This window comes from Nannospalax galili, unplaced genomic scaffold (assembly GCF_000622305.1).
Source record: "Nannospalax galili isolate Female #2095 unplaced genomic scaffold, S.galili_v1.0 scaffold598, whole genome shotgun sequence".
Taxonomy (NCBI): Eukaryota; Metazoa; Chordata; class Mammalia; order Rodentia; family Spalacidae; genus Nannospalax; species Nannospalax galili.
In genome coordinates this window covers 1760022-1783720 of record NW_008342423.1, presented here as the reverse complement: position 1 = coordinate 1783720, position 23699 = coordinate 1760022, and the positions used below count along the sequence as shown (strand labels likewise).

Below are 23699 nucleotides of genomic sequence, written 5' to 3'. Positions count from 1 at the left end.
ACATCAGGTACTCTCTTCTGGTATCGGCAGGCACCTGCACTCACTTGGACATATCCACATAGCCACACACATACACACAATTAAAACAAACCCTTTTTTAAAAAAAAGAAAGAAAAAAAACAAAAACAAAGAGTTTCAAACTTTCTGAATGCTGGAATTATAGGCATGTACCACTGTGCCTGGCACATATAAATTATTACTACTCTTCTAAGATTTCTTTATAATGTAATGTGTAAAATAAATGGAAAAAAACTTAAATGATCATGGCTAAGAATTGAGCTTTTAGAATAACTCGTCTAATTTTCTTAGTACTAAGGCTAAAGGAATTTCCTTAACAGAATTTCTTTTACATCCATCATAAAACACACCATACAATGGAAACACTGATTCTGCAGTAATAATGTGTCAAATGATCACATGACGACAGGACTATGGACTTGAATGTAGCAATTCCACAGCAAAAGCACAAGTCAAAGGCAATGTACACACTTTCCGTAGCTGATCTATTAACTTCAGCTCTTCTTCTTTCTGTCTTATCGTGGGATCTGTAGAGTCAGTGGCAGGCACAGAAGATGGGAGGAGGGGTGAAGCATGACCTACAAAAATATCAACACGTGGGAGAGAGGCTGATGTCAGTGCAAGAAAACACATTTGTCTGACGCATTTCTTTGTCAACACAGCACTTTCTACTTTCTGGATTGACTTTTGAAAAGCATTATTGTGACTTACACAGAAAACAGGCTTCTTAAGTAAACTGTAAGAGGTGGTGGGCTGGGCAGTAGCAAGAGGCACCACTTGCAGCTGATATTTCAAATATATGAAATAATGACAGAATAGTATTAAACATTTCAGTTTGAATATATCAGTTTACAAATGTTTTTATTGAAAAATACCACACATATGGAAAATTACACAGATTCTAAACAGAGGCCAATAAAATATCCTCACAAAGTGAAACAGCTAAAAGCTATAAATGAAACTTACCCAGACCTGAAAACCCCTTATGTTCTCTGCCATCAGAAACCAAAGTTACCGTATCCTAAGCTCAAACACCATAGATGACTTTGTTCTTTTTTTTTGGTCTTTTTGAGACAGGGTCTCCCTGTAGCCCCAACTATCCTGGAACTCACTATGCAGACTAGGCTGGCCTTGAACTCACAGAGATCCGCCTGCCTCTGCCTCCCGAGTGCTGGGATGGAAGGAGTGCATCACCACGCCCGGCTACTTTTGTTCATTTTTGAGAACTTTCTATAAATTAAACCGTATTATGTGCATTTTTTTGTGTCTGGTTTCTTTTGATGAACATTATAAAATCTATCAATATTGTTGTATATATAATTTTCATTATTTATATATTTCACTGTATAGATACACCATGGTTCATGTCCTTTCTATTCATGAATATTCAATTTGGCACCATTATAAATAATGTTGCTGTGAATATTTTATATCAACCTGCTGTTTTGCATGTGGCATATTTCTCAAAGTAAAACTGCTGATACTGGGTATACAAATGTTCAAGAGGTTATCAATACAGAAAAGTCTGAGAAGGAGCTCATTACAAAAGGGAAGAATGTTCTTTAAAAGTGTTTTATAGGGCTGGAGAGATGGCTCAGTGGTTAAGAACACTGGTTGTTCTTGCAGAAGACCCGGGTTTGAATCCCGGCACCCACATGGCAGCTAACAACTGTCCGACAGCCTCTTCTGACTTCCTCAGGCATTATACGACACGGGTGCACTTACCTACATGCAGGCAATACACATATACATAAAAAATTAAAAAAAAACCTTAAAAAAAGTGTTTTATATGCCAAACTGTGTTTTGCTTTGGGCTTTTGAGATAGGGTCTTGCAATGTATGTAGCCCAGGCTGGCCTTGAAATCTGTTCCCCTGTCCTAGCCTCCTACATGCTGGGATTAAAGTTCTGCGGCATCATGCCCAGTTTAGTTGAAATATTGTAAAACCTGTCTTACATGTGGTACTTTTAAGAAACTCTAATTAAAAAAAAATTCAAATAAGATGCCCCTGATTTAATGTGAGACCACAGACACCTGCAGAGTTTAAAGCTTTTGCCAAGGTGGTAGCTAGGTATGTAAGTTTAAAAGCACGAAAGAGTGAATGCCATTGTGTTAAGTCACCCTTATTCTGCCATGACTTGAAATCACTATCACTTACCTTTATTTGTTTCTCTCCTAACAGCTGCTCGGAAGAGGAAGCTTTCGGGGCGCTGGGGCTGATTTCTCTGGGTAGCAGCAGGAAAAGAATATGCAGGAGAATGATGGACTAAACCAGCATGGAAAAGCAAAACGGTGTTAAAGGAGATGGAAAGCAGCACAAACACATTTAGGCAAATGTCACAAAAGTTCAATAAGTGGAACAAAAAGAAACAAGTAAAAATGGCAATGATATAAAATGAGAATTATGGGGCTGGAGAGATGGCTCAGTGGTTAAGAACACTGGTGGTTCTTGCAGAAGACCTGGGTTCAAATCCCAGCACCCACATGGCAGCTAACAACTGTCTGAAACTCCAGTTCCAGGGGATCCAACAGCCACTTCTGTCCTCTGCGGGCATTGCACGACACAGGTGCACTTACCTATACACAGACAATACAGGCATACACATAAAATAAAAATAAGAAATAAAATATTTTTAAAAATGAGAATTATTTATTAATGAAAAGTTCTCATGTAGGAAAGAAATCATGAAAGCAGGAGTCTCCCTGTTCGTTTTCAAATTCTTCTTTTTGTTTTCAGTATTTTTGAGACAGGGTCTCCCTATAGCCCCAGCTGTCCTGGAACTCACTATGTAGACCAGGCTGGCCTTGAACTCACAGAGATCCGCCTGCCTCTGCTTCCCACGTGCTGGAACTAAAGGCGTGCACCACCACGCCCAGCATTATTTTTAAATTCTTATGTTATTTTGAGTAAATCAACAAGTGCAGAATAAAAGTTAATACACTGAACTTGCAAACCTACAGCCCTAATTCACACTCATTTTTCCTTATCAAATGGCTAACTAGTATTAAAAAAAATCCTGGAACAGAGGAGCCAGGGTGGTAGCTCTGTTGGTAGAGTGCTTACCTGGCATGCACAAAGCCCTGGGTTTGATGCATTTGATCCCCAGAACCACATAACTCTCTGATCTCTACATGTGTGCCATAGCATGCATGCTCCTTGTCCCCTGCCCCCTTCCATAAATAATTTTTGGTTTTGTGGGGTTTTGCTGTTGATGTTGTTTTGAGACAGGGTCTCCCTGTAGCCTCAGCTGGCCTGGAACTCACTATGTAGACCAGGCTGGCCTCAATCTCACAGAGATTCGTTTGCCTCTGCCTTACAAGTGTTGGGATTAAAGGCTTGAATCACCAAGCCCAGCAAAAGGCATGGGCCACGAGACTCACACACACACACACACACACACACACACACACACACACACGCGCGCATGCACACACGCACACACACAAATAAATAAATAAATCCTGATAAACAATAATGATTATGGTAGACCTGGTGGTAGGCAACTGTTGTAATCCCAGGATTTGGGAGGCTGAACAGGAAAATCTAGAGTTCAAGGCTAGCTTGGGCCTCAGAGCAAGGCTCTCTCTCATATACCAAAGTATCTTGATATAGCATTTTTGTGTCTATTACCTGTTTCTGTTGTAGGGAAACTTGATAGGACATTAGATCTGTCATCACTCTGTGGAGAAACAGAGATATGTCAACAATTACTATCAAGAAAACGTACTTTCCATTTTTTGTGACTTAGGGACTGCTATTAAAACCATACAACTTTCCTCCAAAACCAAGTCTAGAATGTTTGGTGAAACTGATTTTGTACATTCTTTTAAAAAGACAAACTTTTTACTTAGTTGCATTTACATAATACATTCTTTAAAGATAGACTGTCTAACTAACCTTTCCAAAACCTGAAAAAATAATCATCCTAAGGCTTAAAAAATTATTGGAAAATATACTGAAAAGAGAAATTTTTATTTTCTAATAGTAATTTCTAAAGCTTTTTTCTTTGTAGAGTAAAATGCAACCTTCAAAGAAAGAGTGAGGTCCATCTCTTCACTTTTTTTAAATATATATATGACAAATAATGGCAGTGGTGTGACTTGGTTGTAGAGGAGTTGTCTGTATAAAGCATGGGGTTCAAACCATAAACACACACACACACACACACACACACACACACACACACACACACACACTGATACAGGTAGTTTCTAGAATTATAAAAGAGGAGAAAGAACTAACTAAATTGATACCAAGTTTACCTACAAAAAGGAAACATGGTTAAACTTATTTAAAAGACATGTTCATTGTTAGTTAAAGATGTTGTTGAAGACCAGACCTGACAGGGGAGTAGAATCAAGAGAAAAAGAGGATAACAACAAAACTTCAGGCTCTGACAATTAAATTTAAATATAACTATGACATGATAACAGATTTCTGAACCAAAAATAACTTCAAAATTACATTTGATCTTAGCTAAGACCGAGAAAAGTGATTGTGGCTTTAAAACTAACATGCACATATCTGATCCCAAGGGGGAACACTTGGGTCTCCACATTTTCAGAAATCTCTTAACTGTAGTTGAAATTGGGTCTGATGGAATTAATCTTGATAAAAATTTTAACTGTCAAAAAATCATGCTGTTGAGAATATACTTGGACAGATATGGAGAAAATTCTGTAGTAATGATTCCTTATTCTGATATTCATGGCCCGAGAATTAAGATTTTATTTATTTTATTCATTATTATTGTGTGTGTGTTTGGCTGTATAGGTCCAAGGATGACTTTTGGGACTTGGTTCTCTCCTTCTGCCATGAACTAGGAATCAAATTTTGGTTGCCAGCTTGGTGGCAGGTGCCTTCATCCACTGGGTCATCTCACTGGCTCAAAAATTAAGATTATTAAAAGATAACCTGTGCCCGAGTCAAAGCACTGGATTGCATTTTTGGTGAAAGTCATGTTCATCAATGCTCCAGAGACACATAAAAATTGACATGTTGAGAAATAGAAATTTAGAAATTTAAAATGAGTAAAAGGAACTAGAAAAAAAAAATCAACAGGCAAATGAGGCAAAAGCTGTTCTATTTAAGAAACCAAAGATAGGCTGGTGAGATGGCTCAGGAGGTAAAGTGCTTGCCATACAAGAAGCAGGTATGAGAATACGAGTTTGCATCCCCAGAATCCAAGTAAATGCCAAGTGGGTGTGGTAGCCTGCTAATTCTAGTCCTGGTGTGGTGGTTTGAATGAATGGCTCCCATAGACTCCAAGGATTTGGACATTTTGTCCCCAGTTGGTGGCACTGTTTTGGGAGGTTTTAAGAGGTGTGGCCTTGCTGGAGGAAGCACATCACTCAGGGCAGGCTTAGAGAGTTCTTAAACCTTGCCAGATTTCCAGCCTGTTTCCTGTACCTGCTTGAAGATGTGATTACTGGGCTTTCTGTTCCAGCTTACCTCTGCCTCCATGCCTCTCCCACCATTATGAACTCTAACCCTCTGAACCCTAAGCCAAATAAACTCTTCCTTCTATAAACTGCTTTGGTCACAGTGTTTTATCACAGCAACAGAAATGTGACCTTAGAAGGTGGAGACAGAATCCCTAGTATCTGCAAGCTCTGGGTTCAATTCAGAGATTTCTCTCAATGAATAAGGTGGAGATTAATAGAAGACTCCAGACATCAGTCCATGGCTTCCACATGGATGCATGCACACATCCATATGCTCCTCTCCCTATGAATATCCATGCATACACACACACACACACACACACACACACACACACACACACGGAAAAAGAAAAAGAAACAAAAGACTCCCCTTTTTAAAGGATGAGGTAGTAAGAAGAAAGTTAGCTAAACAGACTTGTTCAAGGACTAATGGTGCAAACAGAAAAACATTACACATATAGATTATTTTAGATGTGGAGAGAAATAGTTTTGGAAAAATTAAAGACTTACTTATAAGACAGAGACTAAATATTTAAACATGTTAAAGAATAAAAGGAGATTTTTTTTTTTTTTTGGTCTTTTTGAGACAGGGTCTCCCTGTAGTCCCAGCTGTCCTGGAACTCACTATGCAGAGCAGGCTGGCCTTGAACTCACAGAGATCCGCCTGCCTCTGCCTCCCGAGTGCTGGGATTAAAAAGGTGTGTGCCACCATGCCCGGCTAAAAGGAGAAATTTAATAGGCAACTCTCCTGGATAAGAAGGAAGAATAGAAACAAATGAAAGTATGGGAATGCCGTCTACCCCAGAAACAGCAAAGCTACTAGAACAAGCTGGGTGTGAATGAGGTGACTTGTAAAATGATGATCTTTAAAGCATACTTTCACTGAAGCTATGTACCTAAGTAACTTGCATCCTAGCATATGAAAATAATTAAAGCATACTGAGATAATGAACTATATTTGCAAACTCTTGAAGAACTGGAGAAAAAAAAGTTACACAAAATCTCACAAACTGACATGACCTCAACTTTTAAGCCTGGCTAAGTGACAAAAGATACAAACTCATGTCTTAATACAGTGTGTAACTCTTTTTTTTTTCTTTTTTTTCCCGGTCTTTTGAGATTGGGTCTCCCTGCAGTCTCAGCTGGCCTGAAACCCGTTATGTAGACCAGGCTGGCCTTGAACACAGAGATCGGCATGCTTCTGCCTCCCAGTGCTGGGATTAAAGGCATGCGCACCCATGCCAGGCTCAGTGTATAATTCTTATAAAGAAAGATAAACAATAAATCTGAGCTGAAGAGATGGTTCAGTGGGCGAAGGTTTTGGTGTGAGGCATGAGGACGTGCTTTAGATCCACATGTGAAAGCTAGGCACAGCCGTGTGTGTCTGTGATCCCAGTGCTGGGGGGCAAGACAGGCAGAGCCCAGGAGTTTGCCAGACAGTCTAACTAAAACAGTAGTGAACTTCAGGGTCAGTGACAGCCCTGTGACAGACAGACAGACACACACACACAAAATATACACCATGGAGAGTGAAAGAGGAAGACACCCAATATAGACCTCTGACTCCATACACACTTACATGGATAGTACATCTACACAAATATGTGCATACACCTCCACAGACCTGTGCACACACACATACATGTGTGCACACAATAAATCTTTCAAATAAATTACTTGATAGTTTATAGTAGTTCTCAGAGAAGGAAACTCAGACTGCTCTATCTTAAACCATTTTAGATTTAATTTCATGACTGTTACTTTTACGGAGAAAATATATATGGTCTGGATCATGTAATTTGTACCACATTCATCCTTGGCCTTTCTCAATTATGACTCTGAGGAAGAAACCTCAATGTTCTAAAGTACTGCTGAATATTGACCTCTCTTTTACACATGTAGAGTGGTATTAGTTATAAATATTTCATGAGAAACTTTTGAAAAAAGTTGATGAAATAACTTTTGTTATACTGTCATATAAATAAGCTCAACAGAAAAGGCCAGATACATGGCTGAGTGCACAAAAGCACTTGCTACATAAGCCTGGTGACATGAATTTAATCTTTAGAACCCATGTAAAGGTAAAAGAAGAGAACTGACTCCAAAAAGTTGACCTCTGGTCTCCACACGTGTGCAATGTATGCTCCTTGCTTCCCACCCAACACACACACACACACACACACACACAATTTTTTATTTTGTGGGGTTTTCTTGTTTTGAAACAAGGTTTCCCTGAAGCTCCAGCTGGTCTGGAACTCGCTATGTAGACCAGGCTGGCCTTGATCTCACAGAGATCTGCCTGCCTCTGCCTCCCAGGTACAGGAATTAAGGACATGTGCCACCATGCCTGGCTAAATAATTTTAAAAAGTAAGCCCAATCAAGAAAGGCCAGGTAAAGGTCAGTATAGAAGCTAAAAGTATATAAACTTTTCTTTTCTGGAGTCATCCCGGTATACAGAGTGGCTTTAATAACAACCAGGAAGACCTCCATTGGTTTATATTCAGGGTCAGCATTTAGAGGCCATAGTGCAAAATTTTAAAGTATTCTAGCACAACAGAGAAGTACAAATGTTCAAACAGTAAAATTATAAAATAGAAAAAAAGGCAAGCTATAAAAATTATCTGTCATTTGGAAGTATAACACATTAAGAATTACAGTAGAAAAATATTAAAAAAAACAAAAATATGAAAAAAAGGAAAAAAGAAAAAAATAAAAAACAAAAAGAATTACAGTAGATACTGAGCAACATGAACACCCAAATGAGAAAAAAGCAAACCTAGAACGCAAAGATGTGCGAAGAACCTTGTTCCATATTCGGTGTCAAGCAGGCGCTAGTAGGTATTTATCTCTAGTTGTTGACTGTGGAGCCAAAATGGAAGGCAGAGACTTGTGCCTGTTTATTAGGATTAACAGACTGGGATTGGCATATAGAGATCTGAGACTGTTTGGAGGAGAAGTCAAAGCTGGAGTAACAGTTTTCAAATATAAAGATCCTTTTGTGTGTGCATATTCCTGTGTGTGTGGGTTCACATGCATGCATGTGGAGACCAGAAGATGACTTTGGATGTTGTTCCTCAGGAGCTGTCCTTGTTTTTAGACAGGATAGCTCCCTGTTTGAGTAGGCCTAGCTGGCTGGTCAGCAAATCCCAGGGATCCTGTCTCTGCTCCCCAGTGCTCGGATTACAAGAGTGTGACATTGGGCTTGGCTTTTTTTACATGGGTTCTGAGGACTGAACTCAGGTCCTCTTGCAAGCACTTTTCTGACTGAGCAATATCTCTAGCTCTGGCTTTTTTTTTTCTTTCTTTTTTTTTTTAAAAAGAGCTAGTAAGATAGTTAGGCTTACAAGTCATGTGATCACTGTCACAACTACCTCTACTCATGTTACTACAAAAGCAGCTATAGATTGCTAGCAAAGGGACTGGCTGTGCACCAATAAAACTTTATTTACAAAATGTTATGGTTTGAACGAGAAATGCTCCCCACAGGCTCCTGTGCTTGAATACTTACTCCTTAGCTGGTGGCACTGTTTTGGGTGGTTGTGGCACCTTTGGAAACTGAGGTGTAGCTGGCAGAGGTAGGCTACTAGAGGCAGATCTTGAAGAGCCTCTGCCACATACTCTGATCGCTGGGAACTCCGCTATCATCCCTTCCCTGCCATGATGGACTGAAACCATATGGCAAAAGAAATCCTTCTCCCTTAAATAGTTTTTGTCATAGGGATGAGGAATGTAACTGACACACAAAAACTGGTGGCCCAGGCACTAGCTGGCTAATCCTTCCTATAGAGGGTTTTGGCAGTGACAGTTTTGCGGAGTGGACACAAATTATTTTGCATATTTTGCATGGATATTAGGTCACATAATTTGCTATTGTATATTTTTAAAATATTTTATTTATTATCTTTATTTTATGTGTATTTGTGTATTGCCTGAATGCTGGTAAGTGCACCTGTGTCGTGTAATGCCCGTGGAGGTCAGAAGAGGCTGTTGGATGCCCTGGGACTGGAGTTATGTACAGTTGTTAGCTGCCATGTGGGTGCTGGGATTCGAACCCAGGTCTTCTGCAAGAACAACTAGAGCCATATCTCCAGCCCATGCTATTGTATATTAACCACAGTAAATAACTCATAACAAAAACTAACCTTTGATAAGAAAATCAGAATGATCTTTGCAACAGAATCTGAATGTGAACAATTAATGTTGTCTATGACTAATTTTGGCACTGTAAAACTTTTTAAAAAATGTCAGGTGAAATCAATGCATCTCAAATACTTTCATAAACTTGGGTATATTTCATGCCCAGATTTCAGCTTGTTGTTCCATCAATCCATTGGAAATTTTTTTTTTTAGTCTTTTTGAGACAGGATCTCCCTGTAGCCCTAGCTGGTCTGGAACTCACTAAGTAGACCACGGTGGCCTCGAACTCATAGAGATCCTCCTTCCTCTGCCTCCCAAGTGCTAGGACTAAAGGTGTGCCACCACACCTGGCAAAATTTAAGACCTCCTTATACACTTCCTCCCCAAATTTCCTGGTGAATTACTACAACAAAAGGTACCTTAAGAGGGGCGAAGGCAGAAAAATGAGCCAGGGTGGCAGTGCAGCCCACTTGGTTCAACCCTGACAGTGACTACATTTGAGAAAAGGAAGAGAAGAAATAGAAGACAGCATTTATGTTAGCAAATGTCAGGCAGGCAGATCTGATCAGTGACATTAGCAGAGGAAAAGCCATTAACAAATTTCTAAAGGGTTGCTAGGATATTAATAAAGAAAGCTCAAAGAGAATAGTTGCGGGGGGGGGGTAACTCCATCACTTAAACAACATAATTTCTCTACCTTTATAATCCAGAATAATCTCAAGACCTCAGACTATGTCAATCAAGAATCAAGAGATGTGGGGCTGGAGAGATGGCTCAGTGATTAAGAGCATTGGCTGCTCTTGTAGAGAACTTGGGTTAGGTTCCCAGCACACACATGGTGGCTAACAACCATTAATAATTCCAGTTTGGGGGGACCCAACACCCTCTTCTGGCTTCTGCATGCATGGGTGCACTTACAAACATGCAGGCAAACATACACATAAAATAAAAATTTTAGAAAAAAAAGAAGCATGATTTAATGAAAACAATTTCACATGGAAATAAAACTGAGTCCATCAACAATTTTAGCAAAGTAACTTTGAAACTAATGAGTCTTCTGCTGTTCCTATGACAAGGGAAATAAACCCAGTCAGAGAGCTCATCTCAACAGAGCAGAACTGGCAAGTATTAGAACACTATTTTTCAATACTAATCCAAATGAGAGTTACTATAATTCAATTTAATGACTCTAAACAGAGAAGATAGGACACAAGGATTCTGCTTTATATCTTAAAGATGAACCAGCATTTCATTTCTGCATTTGTGAAATCCAAATGAGAAGAATTTCAAAGAGGGTGAAATATAACTTCCTTTTTCTTTGAATTCTTTATCTTTTAAAAGCATCTTTGTGTGTGTGTGTGTGTGTGTGTGTGTGTGTGTATGATATGTATGTATGGGGTGGGTATGGGTGCATGACAACCACAATGTGCATGTGGCCATCAGAGGACACCTCAGGTATTGATTTTTGCCCTTTGTCTTCTACTTGTTTGAGACAGGGTCTCTTTGCCATTAACTGCTGGCTGCATATATCAGGCTACTTGGCCCAAGAGTTTCAGGGAATTCTGGGTTAGCTTCTCACTGTAGGTGCACTGGGATCATAGACATGCATGATTGCATCCACATTAATTCAAGCTCAGGTTCTCATGCTTGCATGGCAAGCACTTTACTCATTGAGCTTGTCAAACAGGCTAGGTTGACTGGCCAATGAGCCCCAAGAATCCATTTGTTTCTGTCTCTCCAGTCCTGGGATTACAAGTGCATGCACCATTCCTGACTTTTTTTTTTTTTTTTTTTCATCTTTCTGAGACAGGGTCTCCCTGTAGCCCCAGCTGTCCTGTAACTCACTATGTAGAACAGGCTGGCCTTGAACTCACAGAGATCTGCCTCTGCCTCCCAAGTACTGGGATTAAAGGTGTGCGCCACCACGCCCAGCCATTCTTAGCTTTTTAAAAGTGGATGCTAGGGATCAAACTCAGGCCCTCATGCTAGTAAGGAAGGTACTTTACCCACTGAGTCATCTCCAGTCTCCCAATTATTTTTTAATGAGTGGTAATAGCAGCATCTTTTCCCCTTTGGCAACAAAGGCATGTAATGCACAATGTGTTACCGCAGCAAAATGTCTTAAGATAGAAAAAAATACTGCACCACAGAGTAAGACTGTGACAATAAGACACTTTGCTTCATCTGTTTGGATTTCCCACATCTCTCTCTTTCTTTCCTTTTTCTTTCATGTTTAAGAATTTTATTATAGCTAGGCATGGTAGCTCAGGCCTTTAATTCCAGAACTTGGGAGGTGGATCTCTGTGAGTTCAAGGTCAGCCTGGTCTACATAGTGAGTTCCAGGCCAGCTAGGGCTATAGGGAGACCCTGTCTCAAAAGACAAAAAAAAAAAAAAAAAAAAGAATTTTATTATAGCTTGATGTGGTAGCCCAAACCTAGGATCTTAGGATTTGAGAGGTAGAGGCAGGAGAATCAAGAGATAGCTGTAATGAAATGCTTCTTCTAATCATGTAGTTATTACTTCATGTTAAATAGTAGAGGGGATAAACATTACCAGTAAAATCTACCTGATGACGTTATAGCCACTCTCAAGTACTAGGGATCTGAGTGTAATCAGATACATAGTAATAGATTAGAGGCACCTGTGCAAACATCTAAGCGTTAGTAGCATAAAAATGTAGGAAACAGCATATTTTAAAATGAAATGGAGATCTTCAAAAATTTTATAGCCACTTTTAAAGAGGTGTATCTTTGCTCTGGAATGTGTTACTGAATATGTTAAAACTGTAATGAAATGCTTCTTCTAAAAAAAAAAAAATGGAGTATAAATAAAAGTATAAGTTGAAAAACAAAAGAGATAGCTTTGGTAACGGTAATTTCAAGACTTGTGCAAATGAGATCTTGCATCACAAATCTTAATATAATGCCCAAGACTTTAAATGTACTAGAAGAAAACAAGGATGAGACTTCAATATATTGGCACAGGCAAGTTCCTGAACTTGTCTTGAATAGTTGAGTAACCAGGTCTCTTAATATACCAAAACTTCTTTGAAATTCTAATATAAAAAGGCCAAAAGGCATTATGTTGGCAAAGAAGAAAGAAAAGGCATGCAGGAAAAGGGAGTCTGAAATGAGCCTAAATACTCTCATAATGAAATGGGGTCGTCATAAAGCCAACAGGTGCTTAAAGGGAGCCCTACAAGAATGGTAGTGTATGGCACTAAGTGTTACTAACACTATGTCAAACCTTACATTGCAAAGCCTTTAAACTAAGTCTACTACTTCCTTGCTGTACTGTCACACGTGTTCATCATGGAAAAAGACAACGAGCAATTATTAGAGGCATAGTATTTCATGCTCATTCAGGAAATGCTTCCAGAGCACCATATACCCCCAGAAACTTATGGTGAAGACTGGGTATTCACAGTAAACATAACATAAAAGAAAATATTCCTGTATCCAAGGAGCATACAGTCTAGTACCTAATAAAGGAAACATGCAAAATCATAATAAAAGGTACTCTAAAGAAAAAAAAAATATATATATATATTTGATTTTAATATGGGGCTATGGAAAAGTTGCATTACAGATATGAAATTTAAGTAGATACTTGATTGATGTGTATGACTCAATTGAGGAGTACAGGCAGAGAGGAGGCAGCCCACACAGAGGAGGCAGTCCACACAGAGGAGGCAGTCCATACAGAGGAGGCAGTCCATACAGAGGAGGCAGTCCATACAGAGGAGGCAGTCCATACAGAGGAGGCAGTCCATACAGAGGAGGCAGTCCATACAGAGGAGGCAGTCCATACAGAGGAGGCAGTCCATACAGAGGAGGCAGTCCATACAGAGGAGGCAGTCCATACAGAGGAGGCAGTCCATACAGAGGAGGCAGTCCATACAGAGGAGGCAGTCCATACAGAGGAGGCAGTCCATACAGAGGAGGCAGTCCATACAGAGGAGGCAGTCCATACAGAGGAGGCAGTCCATACAGAGGAGGCAGTCCATACAGAGGAGGCAGTCCATACAGAGGAGGCAGTCCATACAGAGGAGGCAGTCCATACAGAGGAGGCAGTCCATACAGAGGAGGCAGTCCATACAGAGGAGGCAGTCCATACAGAGGAGGCAGTCCATACAGAGGAGGCAGTCCATACAGAGGAGGCAGTCCATACAGAGGAGGCAGTCCATACAGAGGAGGCAGTCCATACAGAGGAGGCAGTCCATACAGAGGAGGCAGTCCATACAGAGGAGGCAGTCCATACAGAGGAGGCAGTCCATACAGAGGAGGCAGTCCATACAGAGGAGGCAGTCCATACAGAGGAGGCAGTCCATACAGAGGAGGCAGTCCATACAGAGGAGGCAGTCCATACAGAGGAGGCAGTCCATACAGAGGAGGCAGTCCATACAGAGGAGGCAGTCCATACAGAGGAGGCAGTCCATACAGAGGAGGCAGTCCATACAGAGGAGGCAGTCCATACAGAGGAGGCAGTCCATACAGAGGAGGCAGTCCATACAGAGGAGGCAGTCCATACAGAGGAGGCAGTCCATACAGAGGAGGCAGTCCATACAGAGGAGGCAGTCCATACAGAGGAGGCAGTCCATACAGAGGAGGCAGTCCATACAGAGGAGGCAGTCCATACAGAGGAGGCAGTCCATACAGAGGAGGCAGTCCATACAGAGGAGGCAGTCCATACAGAGGAGGCAGTCCATACAGAGGAGGCAGTCCATACAGAGGAGGCAGTCCATACAGAGGAGGCAGTCCATACAGAGGAGGCAGTCCATACAGAGGAGGCAGTCCATACAGAGGAGGCAGTCCATACAGAGGAGGCAGTCCATACAGAGGAGGCAGTCCATACAGAGGAGGCAGTCCATACAGAGGAGGCAGTCCATACAGAGGAGGCAGTCCATACAGAGGAGGCAGTCCATACAGAGGAGGCAGTCCATACAGAGGAGGCAGTCCATACAGAGGAGGCAGCCCATACAGAGGAGGCAGTCCATACAGAGGAGGCAGTCCATACAGAGGAGGCAGTCCATACAGAGGAGGCAGCCCATATAGAGAACAGTCCTGACAAAGACCCTGAGGAGGGAAAGGCCTCACTATACTTGAAAAGCTGAAAAAAAAATGCTAGTTTAGAGTAAGCTGAGCAAGGAGAATGAAGACAGGGAGTAGCCAGGATCCACAGAAGCTTTGGACTGTATAAAGAAATTTAGACCTTAAAAGCAGTATGAAACGAAGCCTTTAAAATCAGCTTTGACGAGATCGGAGATAAGACTTAAAATATGACTCTCCTTTTTTCTTCCTCCCTCCCTCCCTCCATCCCTTCTTCCCTCCCTCCCTCCTTCCTTCCTTCTCTTTCTCTTTTTGAGATAAGGTCTCCCTGTAGCTCCAGTTGGCCTGGAACTCTCTACATAAACCAGGCTGGCCTTGCCCTCCGGAGATCTGCCTGCCTCTGCCTCTGCCTCTTGAGAGTGCTGGGACTAAAGGTGTGTACCACCATCCCCGCACCAACAGTGTTCTCAGTGCCCATGTTTTCCACTGGGGAGCACCGAAAAATATGTGAGCCACGGCTGCCAAACTCTAGAACCCTTGGTAAATCACAAAGGGCAATGTAGGGAGCAATTCTGTAAATTGTTATTTACAGAGCATTTGACAACTGTGTCCATTGTGTTTTGTGGTATTTAGATCACTTCTGAGTGAGAACAATTGCTACTCTTCAGTCTCTAGAAACAACAACATAAAACTCCATTTTGCACAAACTCTTACCACTAACAAGGCACTATCATCAGTGTGCTGAGACCTTCTGGATGGGAAGGGACACTGGGGAGGTGAAGAAAAATGAAGCAAGGTCAAAAACAAATGGCAACATACTTCACAAGTACAAACACAGGAAAGCAACATATTAAACACGCTGTCAAAGATGCTGACACACAGGACCACATTCACAACTCTCTGTAGTTCATACACCATCAGAGTCAGGGACTTGATTCTGACTACTGATTTTCTTCCAGAGAGTTTAAACAACCTCAAACGCAACCTCACTGCCTAAAATCGTCTCAAACAAGGGCAGAACAGGGCTATTCTCTGGTCACAGAGAGAAAGCTGAAGTGCTGATAGACCTAGAACAAAGCACTTGTGGTCATTTTGTAAGCCAGTGACAAGTTAAAAAATAAACGTGAAGAGTCATGATTTCTGTGCTAGTACAAATGAAAATTTCAAAACTCTGGCTAATTTTTGTGAAGCTTTAGTTTCTGGACAATGAATTATTTGAGAATAACCATCAAAAAAGGGAGTGTGAGCTATGTGTGGTAGCACACAGCACTTGGGAGGTAGGACCAGGAGTTCAAGGTCATCACATACATAGTAAGTTCAAGACCAACCTGGGCTACATGAGAATACATCTCAAAACAAAAGACATTTTTTAAATGTTGGGGTAAAAAATGTATTATGCTCATCAAACTGTGTGTAGAATTATTACTACAGGAAGAAAAGACAACTGAAAATGTGTGACACTTGGGCTTCACACCAGTATGAAGTGTATATAAATCAATCACAGTAGTTACTAAGAACTTGTGATTTAAAAACACTATGCTGGAAAAGGCGCCACATTAGGTTGAAAGTGTTTTTTTATTACATTTATGTATTTGGGGAGGAGGGGCATATGTGACACAGTACACATGTGGGGGTCAGAGGACAACTTGTGGAAATCGGTGGTCTTCTTCCACCATGTGGGCTCTGGAGATCAAACTCAGGTTACCAGGCTTGGCAGCAAGTTGCCTTTTCCTACTGAACCATCTTGCTGGCCTCACATTAGGTTTTCAAATAATGTATTTTACAAAGTCAAAATTCATACAAAAATCTCTAAATTTTTAACAATGCAATGATTATAACTTGAAAAAAAGGGAAGGTAAAAGTAAGGGAAATGGTCAATGAGAAAGTCAACTATAATAATAAATACTGGTTTTAGTAAGCTTCATTTTAGCAGACCAAAATAGGTACAGATATTTTTTAACGTTTAACCAATTAATTTAAAATATTTATTTGTGATGAAATGTCCTGGTAGATACAGACCTCAACTGTACACAGCACAGCTGATAACAGTCAAATAAGCACTGGAGCTGAAACACTACATAGAGTCTTTGGGTTTACTCCCAATACCATTCACCTGTATCACACACCACTCTCAGGATTAGCTCTCAGTGGGTCTCAAAAGTGATGTGAAGGATGATGCCTCTGCTGGGGATGAGGGAGGGAAATGTGATCTCTAGATGAATGTGTATACAATCGTAACATAAAATGCCAGAGCTTGTATCTTTCTTCTTTTCATATGCAGAATTGTATGACAGAAAAGAAAAAGACAATTTTGGGGGCAGGTTGATTTGAGATGCGATTTCTCTACATAGCCCAGGCTGGCCTGGAATTCACTATGTAGCCCAGGTTCCTGTAAGTCTTGAGCCTCCTGCCTCTTCCTTCCAAGTGATGGGATTATGGGCATTTGTCACTACAGCAGTCAAAAAGGCATTTTCTTTTGATCACTTAAAACATTTTAATCACTCTAAACATGATAATCACATGCAAAACATTTCATTTCTATTAGAAAGGAAATAAATTCAATAAAAAGGTAATTACGTGGACTTACCTCACTATCTATGGGGGATTGTTGTTGTTTCTGTGGACTTTGTGATGTTTTTTGCTAAATAGTCAAAAAGAGGAAGTTAGTTAGAATCTGAACACTAGAAATTATACATTTCATTTTCTAAAAAAGATCACATGAATTTATTTCTTGTTATTTACTACTTTTCTAGATTTACTAGTTAAGGAGACTGTACCCCGTCTTAACTTTTAGTTTAAATGAAAAAAAGCAAAAACAACACCATCATACTTCTCTGAGCATTAGTAGAGAATTTTAAAACCTACACATACACATTAGAGTATCTATTTGTCACCATGTTCTCCCACGAACTCATTCACTCTCAAGTGGCATTATATACCATGTCAGTGCTAACAAATTTAGCCTTCAGTCTGGCAAATCTCAAGTATTTTCAAAGGCTGACCAATGTCATCTCATATTCAATACCCCAAAATGAATTAAAAACTATTTATTTATTTATTTTTATTTTTTAATTTTATGTGTATGACTGCTTTGCCGGCACATGTATCTAATGCCTGCAGAGGCCAGAAGAGGGCATTGGATCCCCTGGAACTGGAGTTACAGATGGTTGTTACCAACCATGTGGGTGCTGGGACCTGAACCCAGGTCCTCAGCGAGAACAGCCAGTGCTCTTAACACTGAGCCATTTTCATAGCTCCATGAACTTATAATTTCTTACCAAAAGGCTGTTTACTAATTGTATTATTATGACAAATAACATTTTAACATCTATGTACTTAATGTTTTACAATGCTTTTCTTTTTTTTTTTGACAGAGTCTCACACAGCCCAGGCTGGTCTTAAATTTGCTATGTTGCTGAGGATGACCTTGAATTTCTGTTCCTCCTGCCTCCACCTCCCAAGCACAAGGATTACAGGTGTACAACACCAGCTGGGGATGGAATCTAAGGGCCCATGCTAGCTAGGTAAGCACTCTGCCAACTGAGCTATACCCCTAACCCTTAGAGTAACATCCCTAACCAAAGAGATGTACTCTTACACACAATATCTTGAATGCACTTTTTCTTTTTCTTACTCTGTAAGTTAAATACATAATTATCCTCATTTAGAGGTGAGAAAACAGAACAGAGATTGAGACACTAAGTTGGTAAATAGCATAATTGAGATTTAAATCTGTCTTCTGACTCCAACTCCTCTATGTTTTCCACAAAGCTAAGCTAGACTCCCATTAAGACCTTGCTTTAGGACCATCTTTATATATAAGAAAATTATCTTCAATGATTTATTCACTGGTCAATACCCATCTTTGTTTAAAGTATAAGGATGTCTATTTAGAAATCTCAGCTAATTTACAAAATCCACTGTAGTGGTAGAGGGTGCAACACCCACCACACTAATATTTAACTTAATAATAATTAATATTTAAGTTTAATACTATACATAAGAGGAAATTAAAGGCACAGAATGGTTCAGTGAAGCACACAGTGAGAGGTAAACATGGACTTGAATTCAGATACTTCTGATTCTTACTGCTTTGCCATGGTGCCAACCAAGCCTCTGGCATATTAGAAATGGTCTAATTTTAGGCTTTCATTTTTAAAAAATATTTTATTTAATCTGTATTCATGTATTGCCTGCATGTAGGTAAGCACACCTGTGTCATGCATTGCCTATGGAGGACAGAAGAGGCTGTCAGATCCCCTGGAACTGGAGTTCAGGACAGTTGTTAGCTGCCATGTGGGTGCTGGGATTCAAACCTGGGTCTTCTGCAAGAACAGTCAGTGTTCTTAACCACTGAGCCATCTCTCCAGGCCCCTTGGGCCTTTATTTTATACAAGTCTAATTACTGCAATTACTTTCTATTCCATTTTCACCATTTGGTTTCTTCCCAGCCTTTTCTAATATGAGTAGATTAGTTTTTTAGTCTTCGTGTTCTCATGTTTTTCTGTTGCCTACGAACTTGTACTTTCTTCTGTTTAACAGATCAAGATCAAACTCTTGTGAAATTAGTTTGACCTTAATCTGTTAGTGTGATTATTATCTGCTACTAGCTGTCAAACGTCTTCAGAAGGCAAGTGAAATGAGTTAATTTGTGTAGAATGTATGCACTAGCACCTAAGGTATATGTTAGTCACTCTCGACTACTGAGGGGCCATACGGTGTCCTAGTCAGAGTAAGGTCTGGAGCAAGCTGGCTTTATTAGAATTCTTACTCCGCCACCTACTAGCTGAGCATTGAATATAAATAGGCAAACTGCTATTCTTTCTGAGTCTCAGTGTTCTGATCCATAAGAGAGTGCTGACATTACCTATCTTATAGGAGGACCGGGAAAGTGAAGGGAGTACACACGAACACGATGCCTGGTGCACAGACAGTGTTCAGTAAATTTTAAGAAATACTATCGTTGTATTGACCTCATCAACTGGGTTTCTATTGTTGTTAGCCCTCAACAGAAACTCTAAACTAGTTCACATTTTCGTTAAGTGCTATTATTTTAAATGTACAAATTACATAAGATTGTTCCTAGTTCCCAACTTAGGGAGGTTCTTAGACCACCATGCACTTTTCTCCTGGCTGGCTCCGCCTTAGCTGCTTTAGGGTTCCACATCACTTCCTTCTGAGGGCAGTTCTGAGGGTGTGCTCTCTGTCTTCTGTGTCTGATACGCTGCTAGTACTTTCACTCCACGCTGTCTTATTTTCTGTTTTATCTGACTCCCTTACTCATTCTTCCCTGACAGGACCTAAGCTGCGCCCTATATTTTATTTATCTTTATGGGCACATCACCAGCACTCCCTCAAGGCCTATCAAATCAATGAATGAACAAGTGAATGAAGGTAGGCTTTATGAAATCTAGGTTTGCCTTCTCATTGTGAAAAGCAATCTACTGCATATGGTTACATTGCTTAATTTCTCTAGATCTGCAACTTCTTCCATGAAAACACACTCCCACCTTCTCTATTATAAATATTAAACGAATGAGTAAAAATCTTGACTAGTTTCTAAAAGGATATATAAAAAGTTCTTATTTGAATAAATCAAATAAGGACTTACAGGACAGGGAAATGGCTTGATAAATTAGGAGCAATAGTGTGTGATCACAGATGACCTGAGCAAAAACATAATGGCAGGAAGTAAAGGAGACTAGTAAGATGCCAGCAGCGTAACAGTGCTTTGTAGTTCCCTACGTAATCAGAGGTGAGAAGCACAAGAGGAGACGTGTCAGGGTAGAGAGGAGGAAGGGGACTGAGCGGTGTTCAAGCTAGCTGAGATAACCTCAGCAAAACTTGTTTCTAAGAGTGCTGATTACAGTTTATGTCTTTGGTCAAATGACTTACCTAGATTTTGAAAGAAAAAAAAAAAGGCAATGAGAGCTGGGCGTGGTGGCGCACGCCTGTAGTCCCAGCACTTGGGAGGCAGAGGCAGGCGGATCTCTGTGAGTTCAAGGCCAGCCTGGTCTACATAGTGAGTTCCAGGACAGCTGGGGCTACAGGGAGACCCTGCTTCAAAAAGACAAAAAAAAAAAAAAAAAAAAAAAAAAAAAAAAAAAAGGCAATGAAACTTGTTAAATGGAGAAGATTCCACTGAGGAGTCTAAAGATCATCATCACAGGATCGATATATTTGGGGCAAAAAAATGGAAGAATTCATCATGTAAAACATTAAAAACAAATGTGTAGAATACTTCAGAAAGGTCTTAAGCTACAACTCTAAAACATAGGAGAGAAGCTTTTTTTTTAGTGATTCATTTAACAAATATCTATGAGCTTTGCTATAGAATCAAATCGACTAAGTTCTAGTGAGGAAAGCAGATATGGCTCCTGTTGCAAATGAACAGGAGAGACGTGCAAAGCAAACAAAATGATAAGTACTTAATTATGAAGAAAAACCCCTAGGTGATTTCAGAATGAAAAAACAAATCATACCAGGAATGATATGCCAGAAGCTACAAGAATATTACGAAAAACGTTTTATACCTGAGTAGGTCTGGAGAACAACAGAAAGGAAAGAATCAGAGGTGACTGTAAAGAACGAAGCCCAAGCGTCGTGCATGTTTGGGCAGATTTGCTACAGTGAAGAGATAGGCTTAGATGACAACAGTTCAACACTCACAGGGCACTGACACAGTTTACTTAGCACCTGCACTTTTATAATTTTTAACGTGACACCTGAGATGGAAGAGGTGGCAGCCGAGCAGTAAAGTAGTACTGTTAAAAAGCAAGGTAACTTCTGTTGGGTTATAATTAGTCACAAGCAGGGAAGATAATGACTGTATTTAGTTACAGTTTCTCATAAGAGAAAACAATTGGTATATTAATTAAAGCTGCTGATGGTCTTGACAAAACAAATAAGCATAACTTCAAGAGTATCACTCAATGATCATAAAGGACTCACTTTGACAAAGTCCAGGACAGCATCTCTCTGAATCTGCTTGGTCCTTATTTTCTCCTCCTCATACTGAAGGGCAGCAAGCTGCGCCTCTTTCCGAGTGCGCTCTACCAACTGTTCTCTTCTCTGCTGAAGTTCTAAGTCTGTACGTGAAAGCTGCAACAGAGGTATCATTTTGTACATGCAAGTGGAGATAAGGATGAATTTATCAATAGCCATATCATAATGTTTTATTTTGCAGTCCTACCATTTATATATAAAATTTTAGTGTATGAGTGTATTGCCTGCATGTGTGTACATGCACCCATGTTATGCAGTGCCCACGGAGGTCAGAAGGTGGTGTTGGATTTCCCTAGAACTGGAGTCAAGGATGGTTGTTAGCTGCCATGTGGGTGCTGGCAATCGAACCTGGGTCCTCTGAAAGAGCAGAGTGCTCTTAACCACTGAGCCATCACTCCAGCCCCAGTCCTACAATTTAAAAAAAAATTTATTTATTATTTTTATTTTATGTGTATGAGTGTATTGCCTGCATGTATGTGAGTGCACCCGTGTCATGCAATGCTTGGAGGTCAGAAGAGGGAGTCAGATTCCCCCGGAACTGGAGTTAAGGACGGTTCGTAGCCGCCATGTGGGTGCTGGCAATCGAACCTGGGTCCTCTGCAAGAGCAGTCAGTGCTCTTAACTGCTGAGCCATCTCTCCAGCCCCAGTCCTACAATTTTAAAAAACACAATTACTGCTCATCTTTACACTGTTCTTTCACATAGTAAAAAGCCTTCATTATAGGTAAAGATTTATTCTGTCTCATTACTGACCGCGGGAACTGTCATGCAATTTGCGGTATGAACTGACTGAGAAGACAAATAGTAAAATTTATAGTTATCTGACAACTAGTTAGTAGCAGTTTAAGTGGTATAAAAGAAAACTGAGTTGGCAAAAAGGCTCGGCTGGTAAAGGCACTTGCCACCAAGTCCAACGACCTAAGCTCAATCCCAGAACCCACATGGCAGGAGTAGAGAATTGACTCCTGAAAGCTCTCTTCTGATCTCCACATGTGTGTGTACACACATTCACATACAAAAAATAAATGTTAAAAAAAAAGAAAAGAAAAACATCTTAGCTTAAAAAGTCCAAAACTAGCCGGGCCTGGTAGCGCACGCCTTTATTCCCAGCACTTGGGAGGCAGAGGGAGGTAGATCTCTGTGAGTTCGAGGCCAGCCTGGTCTACATAGTGAGTTCCAGGCCACTGGGGCTACAGGGAGACCTGTCTAAAAACACCAAAAAAAAAAAAAAAAGTCAAAAACTAAACCAAAAAATAAATCTACTAACAATTACCTGATTATGACTTGATGGCAGTGACAACACAGACGATGTCTCAACTGGAACCCTGTCCCCAAAAAAGAACAAGAACTTATTGACAAGATAGGCAAAAGGGAAAGGTGAAATTTCTATTAATGTAACTTTCTGTCAATCGGCAGGTATAGTGATCCCCCTTGTCCCTTAAGGACAATAGTGCTCTGCTCACTAATAGTTAACAGGCTCCTGGCACTTGGTTCACAAGAGCTAACAGACTTCTTTGGACTTTGCTGATGTAGAGGCTTGAGGAGAGGGCAGTCTGCTCCCAGGATGTTTCCACATACATCAAAGGAGGTCTGTTACCAGGCCAGTCACACAGCCCTGGGCACACTGTGCTGCTTTCTCACCATCAAGATGGGACAATTCCTATATGTTTTGCACTGCTTGAGGACTTATCACTGTAAACTCTGTGAGCTTCAAATACTGAACTTCCAATAAAGGCTCTCAGGATGGCAGTGAAATTGCTCCCGAGCAGTACAGCCAGGGACCCTTGGTCTAATCTCAGTTTTTTGGCATCAGTCAAGCAGGGGGTGTACAAGCAGGTAAGCTGTGAAAGACCTTTGGGAGAGTAAGTGCATTTTGTAAACTGGAGCCCAAGACATTGCATTAAACCACAGACCCACCTGATGTCCCAACTCACATTTCATGTGCTTATACCACTGACAACTAGTTAACAACTGTCTATGAGAGCCAATTCTAATGACAATTGAGATCATTTTTCAAACTATCATTTCTTTATAACATACACAAC

General features: G+C 40.4%; 1 protein-coding gene across 3 annotated transcripts in view; it reads right to left on the bottom strand.

Moving 5' to 3' along the window:
* The window catches only part of Lrch3 (leucine rich repeats and calponin homology domain containing 3), a 122429-nt gene that overhangs the window by 14823 nt on the left and 83907 nt on the right, over window positions 1-23699 (bottom strand). For 2 of the 3 annotated variants that reach the window (XM_017799493.2, XM_029566167.1), the window contains exons 11-17: window positions 22928-22979; window positions 21601-21750; window positions 17237-17290; window positions 15364-15417; window positions 3649-3697; window positions 2176-2283; window positions 490-596 (exon numbers count right to left, since the gene is read on the bottom strand). In XM_017799493.2, coding sequence (XP_017654982.1) covers window positions 490-596; window positions 2176-2283; window positions 3649-3697; window positions 15364-15417; window positions 17237-17290; window positions 21601-21750; window positions 22928-22979 — 574 coding nt within the window. The remainder of the gene's footprint in view (window positions 1-489; window positions 597-2175; window positions 2284-3648; window positions 3698-15363; window positions 15418-17236; window positions 17291-21600; window positions 21751-22927; window positions 22980-23699) is intronic. The other variant, XM_029566168.1, reaches the window with a different exon arrangement.